We start from the raw sequence: 16,149 nt of genomic DNA, 5'->3' as shown, positions 1-16,149 counted from the left end.
CTCTCCCCCCTCTCTTTCTAATTTACATCCCCCCTCCCCTGGATAGGTGGATGGATGAATACGGCTGAGCCCTTTGGATCGGGCGGTAGCTTACGCCACCTAGCCATTTGTTTTTACCATTTAAGCTTAGAATATTTAAATGTGAAATCTATATTCACTCCGCAGTGCAAAAGACAGTGAGGCTATGAAACCCCTTTGCCATCAGTGAATAAGAAAATACCTAGTTTTCTCTCGATTTCTGCCACCATTCACTTAATCTTTGCTTGGTAATCTCTACAGTCTTGAAATCCACTCTCCCTTCGCTGTCTCTAAAACCCAATGACTTTATTAAATCTATGTTGTCTTCGGTCCTCCCTCTTCTGCGCCACGCCGCCGCCGATCCGTTGATCCCCGCGCCGTCAACACGCCGCCGCCAGAGGTACAAACACCGGCGCGCCCGCCGCCGGCCATTTCTGACCGGCGCACAGGTCTTGTTGCGCTAGTTGCGCTGGGGCTAGGGGCTAGGGGTCTGGAAAAAGCCAGTGGAAAAGCCGGAAAAGTCGCCAACAAAAACTCATAGAGATCATACATACTAACCAGATACTAACTGGTTGTGAGGACTGTGAAGTTTACTATGAAAGCGTGCCATTGGTAGCTTGCGTCACCTAGCCACTGAGAAAAGTAAAAAAAAAAAAGCTCACACAAAAATTAAAATAAAAAAAAATATTTACAAGGTTAATTAAGTAATAAATTATATAAAAAGCATTGGAATCTTAATAATAAAATCCACATTTTGTTTGTCACAAAGCAGCGCATCCACAAACTCTATACTTGAAGTGCCGTTAAATTTAACACTATATATTTTATTTTTTATATAAAAAAATTTTAAAATAACTTATTTATTTTCAAAAATATTGAGGGCTAACTTAAAAGTATAATCTCCTTAAAAAAAATATTAACAAAAACATTATCTACTAGCGCCTAGCGCGCCGCCACGAAGCAACGGTAGCAATATGGCAGTATATTAAGCCCCACGTGACAGCCGTGTTTACGTTCGCTCGTGAACGTTGTAACGTTGAATTTGCGAATATATTTGCTGTTTGGTTCTAAATTCGATGATTAAATTATGCCACTTAATGTCCAAACGACCTAGGGATTGTTATCGCAATGAATATTCATAGAAATTTGTGTTCCCTTGTTTTGCAAGCTCGAAATTATAAGCTCCTCTCACGCTTTCATGCGCGTTTATTTCGAAGTTTGCAGGCATTACCGCCGGCTCGTCCAGTGTGCAAGTACCAAGCTGCGAAAATATCTAGGAAGGTGCGTGCTGTGTTTTCAAAAATGATATTTACGACGAAAAAAGGAAAATATTGCCTCGCGCTTCTCTGAATGTTTATTGACGGTGAGATGCACATATTTGCCCTTGCAGCTAGTGGGTCAGTTTCGCTCTGAACTACGAGCAGTCCAAAGCCTCTTGAGGAATTCTGGACTGTTGAACAAGAAGGATGGGACGTTCCCGTTTATGTTTGGTAAGACAGGAAGGAAACGAATTTTCGGGTCTCTCTACATGCTTTGCACCTGACATCATCCTATCAGCTCTCCGGCCACCACCAGAGAAGAGACCGGGACTCTCTTTTGTGTGTACTAACGTCGCTATTCTCCCTCTAGAATATTATAGACGATTAATCCGTCACTCAAAATTCGTACAAAAGCAGCTTCTCCCTCTCTTCCGTGGTGGTGCGAAATGGATGATGTGACGTCAGTGCAAAGCATGTGTATATATTTCCAAGGGTATTCCGCGATATGACGCAAACGGGTCGTGCATTGCAGGGAACGCTCGGGCCCTCCACACGAGTTCTACCCTCAGACAAGAACAGAACGGCAGGAATAACAAGGACAAAGATAAAGAAGACGGTAAGCTCAAGAGTGTTTGGGAGTGATTGCCTTGACCGGTCTGGCAGGACTTGAGGAAATCCTTAGGAGGCATCCCAACGTCTTTGCAGAAGAGTCCAAAGTGTCCCTGCTGGCCAAGGCAGCGATATGGATGATGACAGCTTATATTGTGATCACCCTGATGTCGCTCCTGTTCCCCACGAGCAACCAGCCGGATGTCTTGCGTTATGTATCTTGGAATGAGTTTTATCACCACATGCTGGCAAAGGGGGAGGTGAGAATGCCCGCGCTGCCTTTCTTAACGTTTGGTTGGAACGGATGCTCATTGTTGAAACTGGTCGTCCAGACAAAATGTAGCATACACTGAGTGTCTGCGAGAAAACCAAACTCTGTTTTTCACACCGTAAAAATAAATTAGACATCACCGAGAGCTCAAACTCCGTCAGAATGTGGCCCCAGCCGTTCGAGCAAGATGCCGAAGTTTCAGCACCAACCGTTATTCAAAAGTTATAAGCAATTTTTTGAAAATTTCAATGGAAAAATGGCGGCCGACAAAGCTCTGTGGCACCAGAAACCGAAAACGGGCAAAAATGGGCCCCATATTCCCATTGAAAAAATTTCAAAAAATCATTTATAACTTTTGATTAAGATAACGGTTTGTGTTGAAACTTTGGCGTCTTGCTCGAATGGCTGGGGCTACGTTCTGATGTAGTTCGAGCTCTCCGCAATGTCTAGTTTATTTTTGTGATGCGAAAAAAAGAGTTTGGTTTTCTCGCGTACGTCCGGTATTTACCGTTTTCATGTATTGTGGTGCAAGTGCGAGTAACCGAGCCACTCTTCTCATGTTGGCAAGGGTTGACTGCAGGACAGAACATGCCTAGCCATTGAGTTTTAAATTATGCAAAATAAGATGGATTATGTTAGGAGCATGTCGCTGAGGTTAGGTTAATAGACATTGTGTCTTTTTTGCGAGGAACTTCGGTTGCAGCAGATCATGCATCCATCTGAGGGGTGTATGGTGTAAGCAAGCTTGTCGGACCTGTATGCAAAAAATATTTAAGATCAATGGAAGCTTCTGGGCAGCACCTTACATGACCAGGTATGTCATGACAAATTGTGGAAGACAGAGGAGGTTGGCCAAGTGGAACAAAAGAGTAGCATGAGAGAGTTGGAAACAGGATGGCTCTCTTTCCTTTTTTTATGCCCACTTGGTTTCCTGTATACTCTGGGATATATCAAAATGAATACGAGATCATTATAATTGGGGTGTGTCACTGACCCTTGGATTCATTTATGGTCACCATTGCCACTGAAGCAACACCATACATCTGATCATTGCATGCCCAATGGTTGGAGAGTTGAGATGCAGTCAATGGCACATAACTTGATCTGGTTCACAAATGACCTGGTAAATAAGTTTAGGAAGTTCTTGTATAGTTCTGGTCTCATAGTATAAGTGGTCTGCACACTTCCTTTTCTAACTAGGTTGAAGAAGTAATTGTGCGACCGGAACTGGACCTGGTAACCATCTACTTGCATGACAATGCAATTATCAAAGGAAGAAAGGCAAGTACTGGTTTGATACACTGGTACATATCTTCAAACTGTCGGCACTGATGCAGGTAATTTATTTTCCAAAACACGACACATTTATAGTGGTGGAAGTTGATTGGGTATTATTTCATTCTTTGATGGAGGAAACATGTGCATCAGTTCCGTTTTTAATTTATTTAGCTCAAGGACATCCTTGCAGATGTATTTTGTGAGTGAGATTTTCTACAAAGTTAAGTAAAAGCATGAAAAGAGATAGTGAGGTAACAAAACATAGAAGCAAAAGCCAATTTTCAAATTAAAACAAGTCTTCACATTTTTTCTCAAACAGTTGCACATCTTGTTTCTCGTTGCCAAAGGGTCTGGGTGTGCATTCCAGTTGCAGATACACAAAGCAAGCTGAGATCAGGAAGATAGATTAGTATGGGACATGAAATGCTCCACTTTCTTTTTATCAATAAGTTGGAGGCCTACAGTATGCCAATTTGAAAGTTGAATGACTGCAATAGATGTGATGAAAGAAATGTAAGCGAGCAATCTTGTGTTGTGCCTGTCAAGGGAAGAAACCCATATTTTCTTTTAAACTCATGACACTGACTTGATATAGTAGTTACCACAGATGAAGTAAGCGGCACTATTTTACAATACTTCAAAACTGTTAAGATAATTTTGGTATAAGTTCCAGATTATGTTTACATCTTCCAGTTTTGGAAGGATAATAGTTTTATAGGCAAGCAGACACATAACTTGGAGTGCGTAACTGTGCACATTTAACCAAAAAGTTTTCTTGTATTTCAGCATGTTTATTCCAAGTTAAATTGTGCGTAAAATAGATGCCTAAATACTTGGAAAATGTTTTAACTTCCAGTTGAAGCAAGGGGTTCCCATATTGAGTCAGTAACACATTTTTTTTTTAGTAACTCATTTGCCTGCATTTGCTAATATTAATGTTTAGTTGTAATCACCATCTACTGGTTTTGTCCCTATCAATTTGTAAAGTGTGACTGTCATCCACATTGGCTTTTTTACGATGTATTGCACAGACGTCTGCAAACAGCCCGATTGTGGTTGTTATATTGGATAGAAGATCAATAATGTATACGAGAAATAGAGGGGGACGAGTTGCACTACCTTGTGGAACACCTGATGTGACCGGGAGTTGACGAATACATCATTCCTGGATCTATTCATCTCCTCTATTTTATCGACTTTCACCCCAAAAATGTGCAAACTAAGTTATTGTAATAAACTTTGGCTACACTGTTCAAGCTTATCAATTTAATGAAAATATTTATCTACTATATAATAGCATTTGGAGGTCTTGTGCCATTGACCCTTAAAGGGGTAGGGAAACGAAATTTCAGCGCTCATTTTCTGGCTTTAATGTGTTGCATGTTGCACCCTAACCTCAAAAACACCAGTCTTCCGTTGAAAAGCACAAGAAAACTAATTTTAAAGCTAAATAAACGATCTTCAATGTGCACCTGGTGGATGCATGCGGAGCCTATTTGGGAGGTAGTCTAGCAACATTGTGGAATCTGCTACGTAGTCGTGACGTAGCAGATTTCTTCGGAGCAGCGCCGCTCTTTGGCATTTCAACATTTTCCTTCTTAGCTTTCCTCCTCAACTCACAAGTCGCGCATTGTGCCAAACGGTCCAAGAAGACAGAAAGGCAGGACTCCCCTCTTTTTCGGACCCTCGTTCGTGCAACCGGACACAGCCATTCTCCCCCTAGAAGATTAGCCCGTCGCTCAAAACTCGAACAAAAGTTGCTTTCCCCACCTCGTTCAGCCCTAAGCTGACAGTGTGGTGGAAGCTACGTGTTCCTTGGGCCAGCCACACGCTCGTCACACTACGGGCACTTCGAGCGGCTCGGTTGTAACGCGCTGACGCTATTGACACCATCACAACGCTGACAACGCCACCAAGGGCAAAGCTCATAACTACGCCTGCCTTGCTACTTCACGAACGCGGGAAATCTTTTCTTTCTGTTTTTGTTTGCGCCGGATATCCCATGACGCATCGCGCTCTCCGTTCGCTTCTCTTCGAGCGCTTGCTCGAGTGCACCGTTTGGAACGAAAAATATGGCCAATCGTTCAAAATACAAATGCGCGATTATCATTTACGGTTATTATCCGTCATGCTTGACTCATTTCCAAACGAAATCTGAATATTTCAATTTTTGTTTATGTACCCCTTTAAATTTTTTATGTGAGGGGGTGGCAGTCTTGGCATCACGGGTGTGATTACATCCTATTGGCAAGGAGATTGAACTTTAGGGAGCGCTTTGGTTAGCTTGTTTTCTTTACAACTCTGTATTTACCCAGCATAAGGCCTGTGCACTGGTTTCTTTACATAGTTTACCTTGATCTAGCACGGGGCACAGATTAGACATGAGTGCTGCATTGTCGTTCAGCTGGGTCTTGTGTTCAATCGGTGCTGTACCGATTGAACACGAGTACGAGCCGAATGCTGCATCAGAAACAATCAAGTAATTTATCTTGTCCCCACTGCTGAAGTGAACCGCTAGGGATGTGACTGTTGGATCTCCTGCCGAGTAGGGCTATAATAGCAGTGGTGTAGCCAGGGGACGGGCTTATTGGGCTTCAGTCTCCCCCTCCAGCCACCCACCCCACACCTCAAGTTTTGGACATTCTAGCCACCTCAACCCCCCCCGCCCCCTCCTCCTCCTCCCCACGAGAAATATTCCTGGCTATGCTACTGGGCTAGTCAAAACAAACCAAATATTAGCACATAAAGGGTAACTTTGATGGAAGGCTGAAAGTTTTTTTTTGAGACTGACATAATAGTTATACTGTTTCTTCAGTGTTTGAACAATAAAGCATTAAAGTTGTTTCTATAAGTAAACTTTTTATGATCTTTCAGAATTCCTTTTAACGCTCTGAGTGCCGGGTTTCTTTCCCTTCATGCCGAACACAAATTTCGGTTTCACTAACACTGTGATGTGCTCTGTGAAGAATATTTATTTATAAAAGACACTATTTTATGGGCAAAAGGTTAGTTGATGTCTGCATTCCTCCAACCTACGACATATTTGTCGTATTGCACTTTTCAAGACACGGTACGCGGCCTTACTCTGACTTTGTTTACTTGGAACCGTAACTTCCTTATTTTCATAGTCGTTGTATGCCGAGTTCATTAGTAAGTTCTAGTTCTCGGTGTTTGCCATGAAGCACGGGGTTGAACAACATGTGATGTGACAGTACTAGTGATGTCGCCATTTGTCTTTTTGTAACAGGACAGACTTTTACCGTAATTCAAGCTGCTGCTGTTTTCTATCGAAGTTTTACGCCAACTTGACTGAATTCATACAAACTTCTACAATATTTTAAAAAACTGGCACAGGTTCTTTTTGGCAGAAGTGCCTTCTTATGTAGTCTTTTAGAATACAAAGAAAACACACTTTTTCTAGTGTCTTTTGCGAAGCCTACCCCTCTTACTTGCCCATGCAGGCAGAGCACAAGACATTTCACATGAACATTGTGGACGTGGAGCACTTTGAGGAGAAGCTGCGAATGGCGGAGAAGAGCCTGGGCATTCAGGCGGACGCCGGCGTTCCACTGGTCTACGAGCGAAACCAGGAGAGCACCTGGCTCTTGCTCGCGTCACTTATTGCAGTGGCCCTCATGATTCTGCTCATGTTCCGAAGCGGTACCATCAAGACACCGCAGGCGATGGATTTTTTTGTACGTGCCGGCATGCCGAGGCACACTAAGGACGTTTCCCGATGTCCCTGTTATCTGCAGTATCTGCCTTGCCTTCTTCATTACTCTCAAACCTTGTCGTTTGTCGTGCCTACATTTTTGTTTTCCTTTTTTTTTGCTGTTTTATTTGGAGCATTAGAATCAAGACCTCCACCTTAACATTCCTATTGTACACTCCCGTTTGATTTTCCCAAATTTAGAATTTGATTGTGTAGATGAGGTGCGGATAAATTTGAGTGGAAGAAGTTCCCATCTTTTAACTTTTTTGGAATTGTTTCCACAATTCTGGGTGGGTGCTTGCTATGTGTTTTACGACAATTAGAAACAGCATGCTGAACTGACGGGCAAGGTAGTGGCACTTTGTGATACAAGTTAATTTGAGAGAATATTGGTTCTCTCTTGCCCGTCTTGTGTTACTTTTTCTGTAGTTAAGTGGTTTGTGGCTAGAAAGGTCTACTGCAGCTTATGCCCCTGGAATAAATGAACAGCAAGTTCCGAATAGAATGTGTTGTAACCATCCCGGTTAGGTATGGCACTTCCTAATGCCTTAGCCTATTTCTAGGTGCTTTTTCTTGGATGTGCTGTAGCAAGGACCATGAAATTTGGGACTCTTCAAAACCTTGCTTACACACATTACATAAAACAGTTCTTCGACTCCCATGACATAGCCCACCATTTTTTGGGGGTCTACAATGAGGGCCCCTCTGGTTTTGAACTATTATTAACTGTGATGGAAACAGTACTTGGCTACTCGCTAGTTGACTAGTACCAGCCTCTTGTTAGTGGTAAAGCATTCTCTTGTCAGTGGCTGGTTTTCATAATGATGGTGCTTGCAGAGTTGTTTCTGCACATGCAGTGTGAGCAGATGAAATCTTGCCAGTCATATTTTATTGAGTGCCGTTAATTGCAATTATATTCTGAAGGTCTACATAGAGCTTGTTGTGCAATGCTTTGTTTTATACTTCCCTTCCTTTTTCGTCCTGACTTTTACAGTCTCAAATGAGCAGGGCCCGTTTCACGATCGTCGACCCTTTGACGGGGTCTGGAAAAGGCGTTCGATTCAAAGATGTCGCAGGATTGCAAGAGGCAAAGCAGGAAATTGTGGAGTTCATAGACTACCTGAAAAGGCCTGAACGCTACACTGTAAGTTCTTATTGAGTGCAGACGTAAAGGAACCTTAATTAATGTTGTTCTGTCAAGCTCTATTCATGGAATTGCTTTATTTCTAGATTTATCCCCTACACCTAACTGAAACAGAATATTTCAGTAAAATTAGATCCTTGTCCTTAGAACTGAGCATGAAGCCTAAGAATCGCAATCTGACATAAAGTAGTGACATATATTGCTTGGCTAGTTGGTGCTTGTTTAGGTACCTAATAAAATAGCACAAAAAGACAAGGAAGAGAGTAGAAGGGCGGGCACTAGTTCTGTCTACTCTCTTGTCCTTGTCTCTTTTGCACTATTTTATTTTGAGATAAAATAGAAGCCAGGCAAGTGCCATGAGGCCACCAGGGGTTTGCATGGGTAGGCAAGTCCCCAAAACATTGGAACTTGAATAGCGCTAAATCAAAGTAAAATGTTCTAAAGTTACTTCAGTCTACAAAAAATAGGAGTATCCCAAGGCTTTGCACTAGATCGGTGGAAGCGAAGTCTGTACATATATAGTGTGTCCGTACGATGTAAGCATGTTTGCAACTACAAATGTTGATGTCTGACGTATTCCTCCACCTCCCACACATATTCATGCACACACTTAATATACAAAATCCTACCCTGCCTTGTGTTTAGCCTTTTAATTCATTTATTGATCCAGTTCTTGTGTGCGGAAGTGCAGCCCAAAAAGAGCATCCTCTTTGTATGCAGCGCCTAGGTGCCAAGGTTCCAAAGGGTGTACTGCTTTTGGGTCCTCCGGGCTGTGGCAAAACAATGTTGGCCAAGGCAGTTGCCACTGAAGCCAGCGTTCCATTTTTGGCAATGGCTGGATCGGAATTTATCGAAATGATTGGAGGCATGTATCTTTTGATTCCTTTTTATTTGCACAAAGATGACGAATGCATAACAAAACCTTTTTTGTCTAGGCCTTGGGGCAGCACGAGTACGTGATCTCTTCAAGGAGGCAAGAAAACGTTCACCTTGCATCGTTTACATTGATGAAATCGATGCCATTGGGAGAAGGCGGAGTAATCTGTTAGTACCTAAACTTCATCACATGCTTCTATATAGTATTGAGTTCACTGACCAAACGTGCTTACCAGTGAACCCCCCCTGGCTATGCCACTGGTGCTGACTAATTTGTTCTTGCTTTCCTTAGTGGAGCTGAAGGATCAACAGGGGAAGAGGAGCAGACCCTCAATCAACTTTTGGTTGAAATGGATGGTAATATTAATTCTCTTTATTCACAAAATTATTTGAGACTTATGATAGAACCCTAAAAACTGGCATTGGTGCAAACTAACCATTGATGGTCATGAGTGCAGCATGATAGTTGAATGCTTCATGCTTAATCTTTACCATTTGTCCCCCCCCCCCCCCCCCCCCCAGGAATGGCAACCACAGCAGGTGTTATTCTTTTGGCATCCACAAACCGATCTGAGGTTTTAGACAAGGTGAGCAACACAACTGCGGAATATTTGTTTGAAGTGCCTATTGTTTTCCCAATCAACTGATTCAACTCGGTGGCTTAGACGAAACCAAAAACTCAAATAATTTTTTTTTTTTTATCATAATATTTTGGGAGTTGGCCTACCTAAAATTGGGTGGAAATGGAGTGGGCTAATGTTCGGCACATAACCAAAATAAAAGTTGGAAAAAAAAAAAAAATCTTGTAACAAAAGAATGTGAAGGTGTGTTTACGCTTTGTTCAGTCACCCCTCAAAACCTTTACACTAGCAGTCGCTATCACTGTCAAACAAAATGTCGATCACTTTGTCACATAGGTCCTGTGATCTTTCAAACTTGTTATCGCAGCCGGGGGGCGGCGGCGGCGGTGAGGCGGGGGCTATTAACTAAAGAAGACTGTTCTGCCCAGTCAGCATTTATTGTCTGCCTAAGTGTCCTCGTTTCCGCTGAGGTAACCATTGGCCTGGGCAGTGCAATTACTACAAGTGGGCAGTCTTTCTGTGTTTTAAAAAAAATACAGAATTGTGTCAAAAGTAGGGGAGGGCTAGCTTTCGGGGGTGGTACATCTCCGGATATTACGGTATGCTCATTTAGAATAATGCTAGCGGGCCTCTCGCGGATCCCAGAGGACTTGTGGGTCCCCATACTACAGCCACAGCTGCAGATAATTCAAATAAAAAGTGATGGAGGGACTCATTTTGGGGGAGATGTTGGATTCATTCAATTTTGAAAATAACATTTCTGGGGCTTAGACATTGAGGGAAATTGGGTTTTAGCCTTTTAGCCCCAAACGAGGAACCATAAATGTATTAGATAATATTGGTAAGTTGAACCTGCCCACTCTTTCACATATTTAGGCATTGCTAAGACCTGGCCGCTTCGACCGTCATATTCTGATTGATCTGCCAACTCTGGCGGAACGTAAGGAGATCTTTGAGCAGCACCTGAAGGCTATCAATTTGGACAACCCTCCGTCGCATTACTCCAAGCGCCTGGCTCAGCTCACCCCAGGCTTCAGCGGTGAGATCACATCCCGTTCGTGGGTACCTTTGACAGTTAGTTTCTTAAACATGCAGTCCATGCATTTTCTCGTTCAGGAGCTGACATTGCGAACGTGTGCAACGAGGCAGCCCTGCATGCTGCTCGCAATAAAGAAAAGGCGGTGTCCGCAGGCAACTTGGAGTACGCTGTCGAGAGGGTGGTGGGAGGTGAGTGGACCGGGGGAATGAAGCCTAATGCCCATGTCCCACTAGAGCGACAGACAGAAACAAACGACAGCGACAAGCCTCAAACCAGAGTCTTTCGCGATTTGAGAGGCTTTGTAGAATAAAGGAGGCTATGCTCAAACACGAGCATCATGCACGCGAGGGTATCTTTGGCAGGCTTACAATCGCTCGTGCTTACTTCACGAGCACCGAACGACTAAACGCCTGCCAAAGGTATCACCGCGAGCATGCTGCATGGGTTCGAGGCTTGTCGCTGTCTTTTGTTTCTGCCTGTCGCTCTAGTGGGACACGGGCATAACTGTAGAGCTGCAGACGACGAAAAGCGCGTCCAGGAAGGCACCACAATTTTAAAGAGTAAAAGAGGCCTGTTGGACCTTATCCAAAATTTTTTCGAGTGGTCTCGGCGAATGAGCATTTCCTCGCTTCTCGTCTACAGGAACGGAGAAGAGGAGTCAAGTGATGTCCTTGACCGAGAAAGAAGTGGTGGCTTTTCATGAGTGTGGTCATGCTCTTGTTGGATGGCTGCTGGAGCATACCGACGCTCTCTTGAAGGTGTTTCTCACTGGACCACGCACTTCATCAGCTTTTGCTGTCATCAGTGCTTCTCATAAACTATTTTTGCAGGTATCCATTGTGCCAAGAACATCAAATGCCTTGGGGTTTTCCCAGTACTTACCTACTGATCAGAAACTCTATTCCTACGACCAGGTATGACTATGAGTTAGTCCGGCTGTTCTTAATTTGAATTTTCATATTTCGTGGCCCAAGCTTAGCCAAACGATTCGCATGGAGCACTGACGGTATTATAACCAGATTGGTTAGCATCAGAATGAAAAGGTTTCCTTAACATTTTTGGGTAACTTGCATAGCTTCCGAGCGTCTCATTCCAATGGTTGCTTGCATTATTGCAGCTGTTTCAGAAAATGTGCATGGCACTAGGAGGACGGGTGGCCGAATCACTCACTTTCAACCGAGTCAGCACAGGTGAGTCACACGTGACAGTATTCGCGACTCCAGCGAAATCAAGAGCGCATAGCGGCTGCACCGAGAAGTCACATGCATTTTTTTTTTAATAAACATACAGTAGAATTTTATTAATTCACTCTCCAGGAAGCCACAAATTTTGTCTGAATTATCAGAAATTTATATAGATATGATGCAAGACAAAATTATGATTTGCTATATGAATGGCTGCACATGCAAAGCATATATTTGATGATTTCCTCTGCACAGGCCAACTAATCATAAGCAGGTATATTGCACACATGAAACATTGGTGAAGTGTGTGAAGTTTATTCACATTTCATCTCTCAAATATGCTGTCTATTGTGGTCTGTTTGGACAGCACATGACACTTCAAAACAAGATTAAGTTTGTTCATCCAACAAATAAGTTGTCTATTGTGGACTATTAGCCCCGTTGAGCGCACTTCTTGCCGAGCACCGGTGCACTACGAAAAAGCAACAAACGCGGAAGCGAGCTCCGTGGGTGTTGCTTCTCTGCAGTGCACCAGTGGCACTCAACGGGACTCGAGAACAAAAAGTATGAATTGCACGAAAAACGCCATAGAATTAAAGGGGCTCTGACACATCAAAATCATTTTTTTTTTTTATTATCCGAAACAATTGAAAACAATGCCGGGACATTACCCTCAAACTCTGAAATTTGGGCATTCAGTATTTGTGAAGTAAAAAAAAAACAATTTCCAAAAGCCGATTTCGAAGTTCCTGCGCGATCCACGCCGGTGCGTTGACGTCAAATATTGCGGACTACTGAGAGTCCACTTTCCTTCACGACTCCCTGCTGTTGCCATGGCGACCCAAGGCAAGGAGGAAAGTAGCGAGCGCCGGCGTTGGCAGCGTACCGGTTTTGAGCGGTGTTGCCTGTTTTCCGTGGGGGGATACAAATCCAGGAGACGGCACAACAACAAACTCCTGATTTTTGGTATTTCAAAAAGAAGGGCCGTAGGGCGTTCGCAATTGCATTAAAAAACATGTTTTAGGATTGCCGTTATTAAATGTTATAGAGATGTTACCTACAAAGCTTCTAAATTTCCCGATTTTTGACGTCACTGATCAAAAGAAGTGAGGAGGCAAGAGGCGGGAAAATCAAACGCCAAAAATAAAAAGGCGCGCGCGCGTGCGGGAAAATTTTTTTTGCGATGCGTTTTTTTTTGCGTGTCTATGACTGCAACTTGCATCGTTTTAGACAATAAAAAGAATACGACCTTTGGGGTGTCAGTGCCCCTTTAAGCAGCTTATAAGTACATTGCAAATATAGCAGGACAACCAAAACTTAAAAATTTGTTTGAATTAACCCAAAGTATGAAATATCAGAGTTTGAATTATTGTGAGCCTTCTGTATTTCCTTTTTTTTTTTTTTTGAAAGGAGGTCCTTTTGCCATTGCTGGAGACTAGAACCATGCAGCGAAAGCTGCTTGGTTCTCGTCTTTACGTGCTTGTTTATAGATGTCATCTAAATGATCATGGTTCAGTGGTTCTGCAACATGATAAGGGATGATCAAGGATGGCAAAACAGTTTAATGGTGTGCCATTTTCTTTATCTGCAGAAGGAAAAACAATGCCAACTCACTACATACGTTCACGTTTGAAGCTAGAATTGAAAACCACTGACAGTAGATATACAAAACTAAGGTCGACACAAGAGAGAAACATAAATAAATCCTGAGAAACTATTCATTCTTCATTTGTTAATAAAAAATATCAGAACTTCAGGCATTAAAAACATTAGCCAGTTCGGATGCAATCTCATACATTCTGAAATGTGATCAACGATGGAGTGATGATGGGCCATCATGATCTCATGTTGCGCTGTGCCATTCATTGGCGAAGTTGGGCTGTTAGAGAATTCTCTGCATTGAAACTAAGAAGAAATAAAGCACCGAAAGCTGAGCACCCCTAGTGCGATGCACCTTTTCGATGACTACATACATGGTTCTTCGATTATGCACCGCTGTCACATTGGCTTGCAATGACCTGTGCCCACTACGAAGGGTAGCGTCCCTTTTAGGTGGGACTTGCATCGCTGTCTTAGTCTCGGTATCTGTCTTCTTGATAGAAGAGCGTGTTGGTTTAAGTCATGGATGACGAAAGAATAAACAATTAAAACAGGGACAACACAACCACATCTGTCTCCTCACAGCCTAAATTTGCTCGGACGTAGCATGGACCATAATTTAGTTGTCTAAATTGTAACAACAGCTGTGGCATATTTGAACGATGGGCAACATATCTGCAATTGCAATGTGCCAGCTAAGGCAAATATTTAGGAAGTTAATTAGTGGATTTTAGGTACAACCACTTTGCTAATTATCACTTTACACACATACCCCGACGTCCGCCACGGTCAGTAACGGACAAGAAACAAAAACAATCTTTGTTGCCTTGACGAGGTTCAGGCCCCTAGTGCGTGGCAGATGGTGACAGAGATGCAGGGAAAAAAAAAATCAGAGCAACTCATATACAGAAAATACATTAGCTAAAAGGTTCACATAAGTGAATACATATTATACAAAAAGTAGTTACAGTGATTTACGATCTATAAATGTCAAAATTATGCAATATTTATCACCCCGATCGAACTATTTCTTTATTTCGAGTGCCCTCGGTTTAAAAATAATTTTTAGTCTTCAAGTGAAACATCTTGTATATCATCCCATAAAATGGTAGAAACTGCAATTTCAAAGAAGAAAAAAAAAAGTATATTTTTTAAAAGGGAATGTTTATATGTTAAATGCAATATGTGGGATCACTATATATTCCCACTACTAGCAACAGAAGAAAAAAAAATGGATGGCAACTGTGGAAAATGTTGTGCCATAAAGAGAATACTGGTGGAAATTGTCTAGGGAGAACCAAACGACATACAACTAACACAGCTTGGGGACATGTGGGACAGAGGAAAATTGGGGCTCCCTCCCGCGTGGCTTTGGCCCCAAGTTTCAACCCTGTCCCCCACTGGGCCCGGTGCTGGGATAACATAGACTAGGTTTGAGCAGAGGAAAATTGGCGACTCCCTCATGGGGAGGGAGTGGCAGAGGGTGATGTTTTTAGTTGTTTTGCCCGAAACCCCCAAAGGTCATCCTGGTGATATTCCACACCGCCTGGTGATAGTTAAGAAATTACAGAGGGGAGCAAATTAGCTTAGAAGGGCAAAGGGAGAAGTCATGCTTTTGGTTTTTAATTCCTAGTCTAGGCGGTGCAAGCTGCCACCCGTTATAAAGTGTACAGCCATTAGCATCCATCCATCCATCGTCTCCTCTCTTCAGGTGCAGAGGACGATCTGAAAAAAGTGAGGAAGATGGCCTATGCCATGATCAGGCAGTATGGCATGAACCTGGTACTTGGGCCTCTTTCCTTCCCTGACGAAGAAAACAGCAGCAAAGGAGTAGTAGGCCGCAAGCCCTACAGCAAGAGGCTTGCAAACACCATTGATGAGGTGAGGGCAACGGTGGTACTACCAGCAATTACTGGCATCGTGAGGGCAAAGTGCAGTTCTTTTTAATCTTTTACTTGGTCTTTGAGTGTTTTATGTGCCATAAGTCAAATGCACGTTTATTTTAATAGCAAACAAGGATCCTCGTGGCAAGTGCCTACAAGACAACAGAAAAAGTCCTCACGGAGAACAAACAAAAACTTGCGTTGGTGAGTGCTCGATTGTCATAGAAAGGTGCAAGAAAACACCATAGCGTTACACTACCTTGTAAGCTAGTGCCACGCTACCAGCAGCATAGAGTTATAATTGCTACTCATACATGCTCGTACCAATATTTTCTACTTATTTCAGCTTGCCCAGGAGCTGCTGAAGAGGGAGGTTCTGAACTACGACGACATTGAGAAGCTCATTGGGCCACCCCCCCACGGCAAAAAACAGCTGATTGAAGTTCTAGACTTAGGTCCCACCCCATCAGATAAAAAGAACAAGAGCTCCGAGACCGAAGGTCCAGGAAAAGCACAAAATATGTTGAAAGCTCCGAGCTCGCAGATATAGACGATTTGTGTGTTCTTTCTAGAAGCCTGTGGCAGCAAGTTGCCAAGCCTTTTGCAGAATGGTAGTTGTAATAAAGTTGTTTTATTTCAATGCCCTGCATTGTTTATTTATTGTGCATGTTAGTTAGTGCTGTTATGAAGCAGCTC

At 42.9% G+C, this 16,149-nt stretch overlaps 1 protein-coding gene across 1 annotated transcript; it reads left to right on the top strand.

Annotated features, from left to right (window-relative positions):
- Nucleotides 1-993: 993 nt before the first annotated feature.
- LOC8043057 (paraplegin) lies at nt 994-16,093 on the top strand. Its single transcript, XM_029988348.4, has 19 exons — nt 994-1,299; nt 1,409-1,508; nt 1,810-1,893; nt 1,983-2,146; nt 3,358-3,438; nt 6,897-7,130; nt 8,142-8,291; nt 9,012-9,156; nt 9,227-9,335; nt 9,460-9,524; nt 9,690-9,754; nt 10,625-10,787; nt 10,865-10,975; nt 11,430-11,545; nt 11,618-11,701; nt 11,905-11,977; nt 15,282-15,451; nt 15,580-15,657; nt 15,800-16,093. Exons 1-19 carry the CDS (start codon nt 1,147-1,149, stop codon nt 16,001-16,003), a joined length of 2,349 nt encoding a protein of 782 aa, XP_029844208.1. The 5' UTR covers nt 994-1,146; the 3' UTR covers nt 16,004-16,093.
- Nucleotides 16,094-16,149: the final 56 nt, after the last annotated feature.

Source organism: Ixodes scapularis, unplaced genomic scaffold (genome assembly GCF_016920785.2).
Source record: "Ixodes scapularis isolate PalLabHiFi unplaced genomic scaffold, ASM1692078v2 PGA_scaffold9__187_contigs__length_104089568, whole genome shotgun sequence".
NCBI lineage: Eukaryota > Metazoa > Arthropoda > Arachnida > Ixodida > Ixodidae > Ixodes > Ixodes scapularis.
This window is presented reverse-complemented; position numbering and strand designations above follow the sequence as displayed.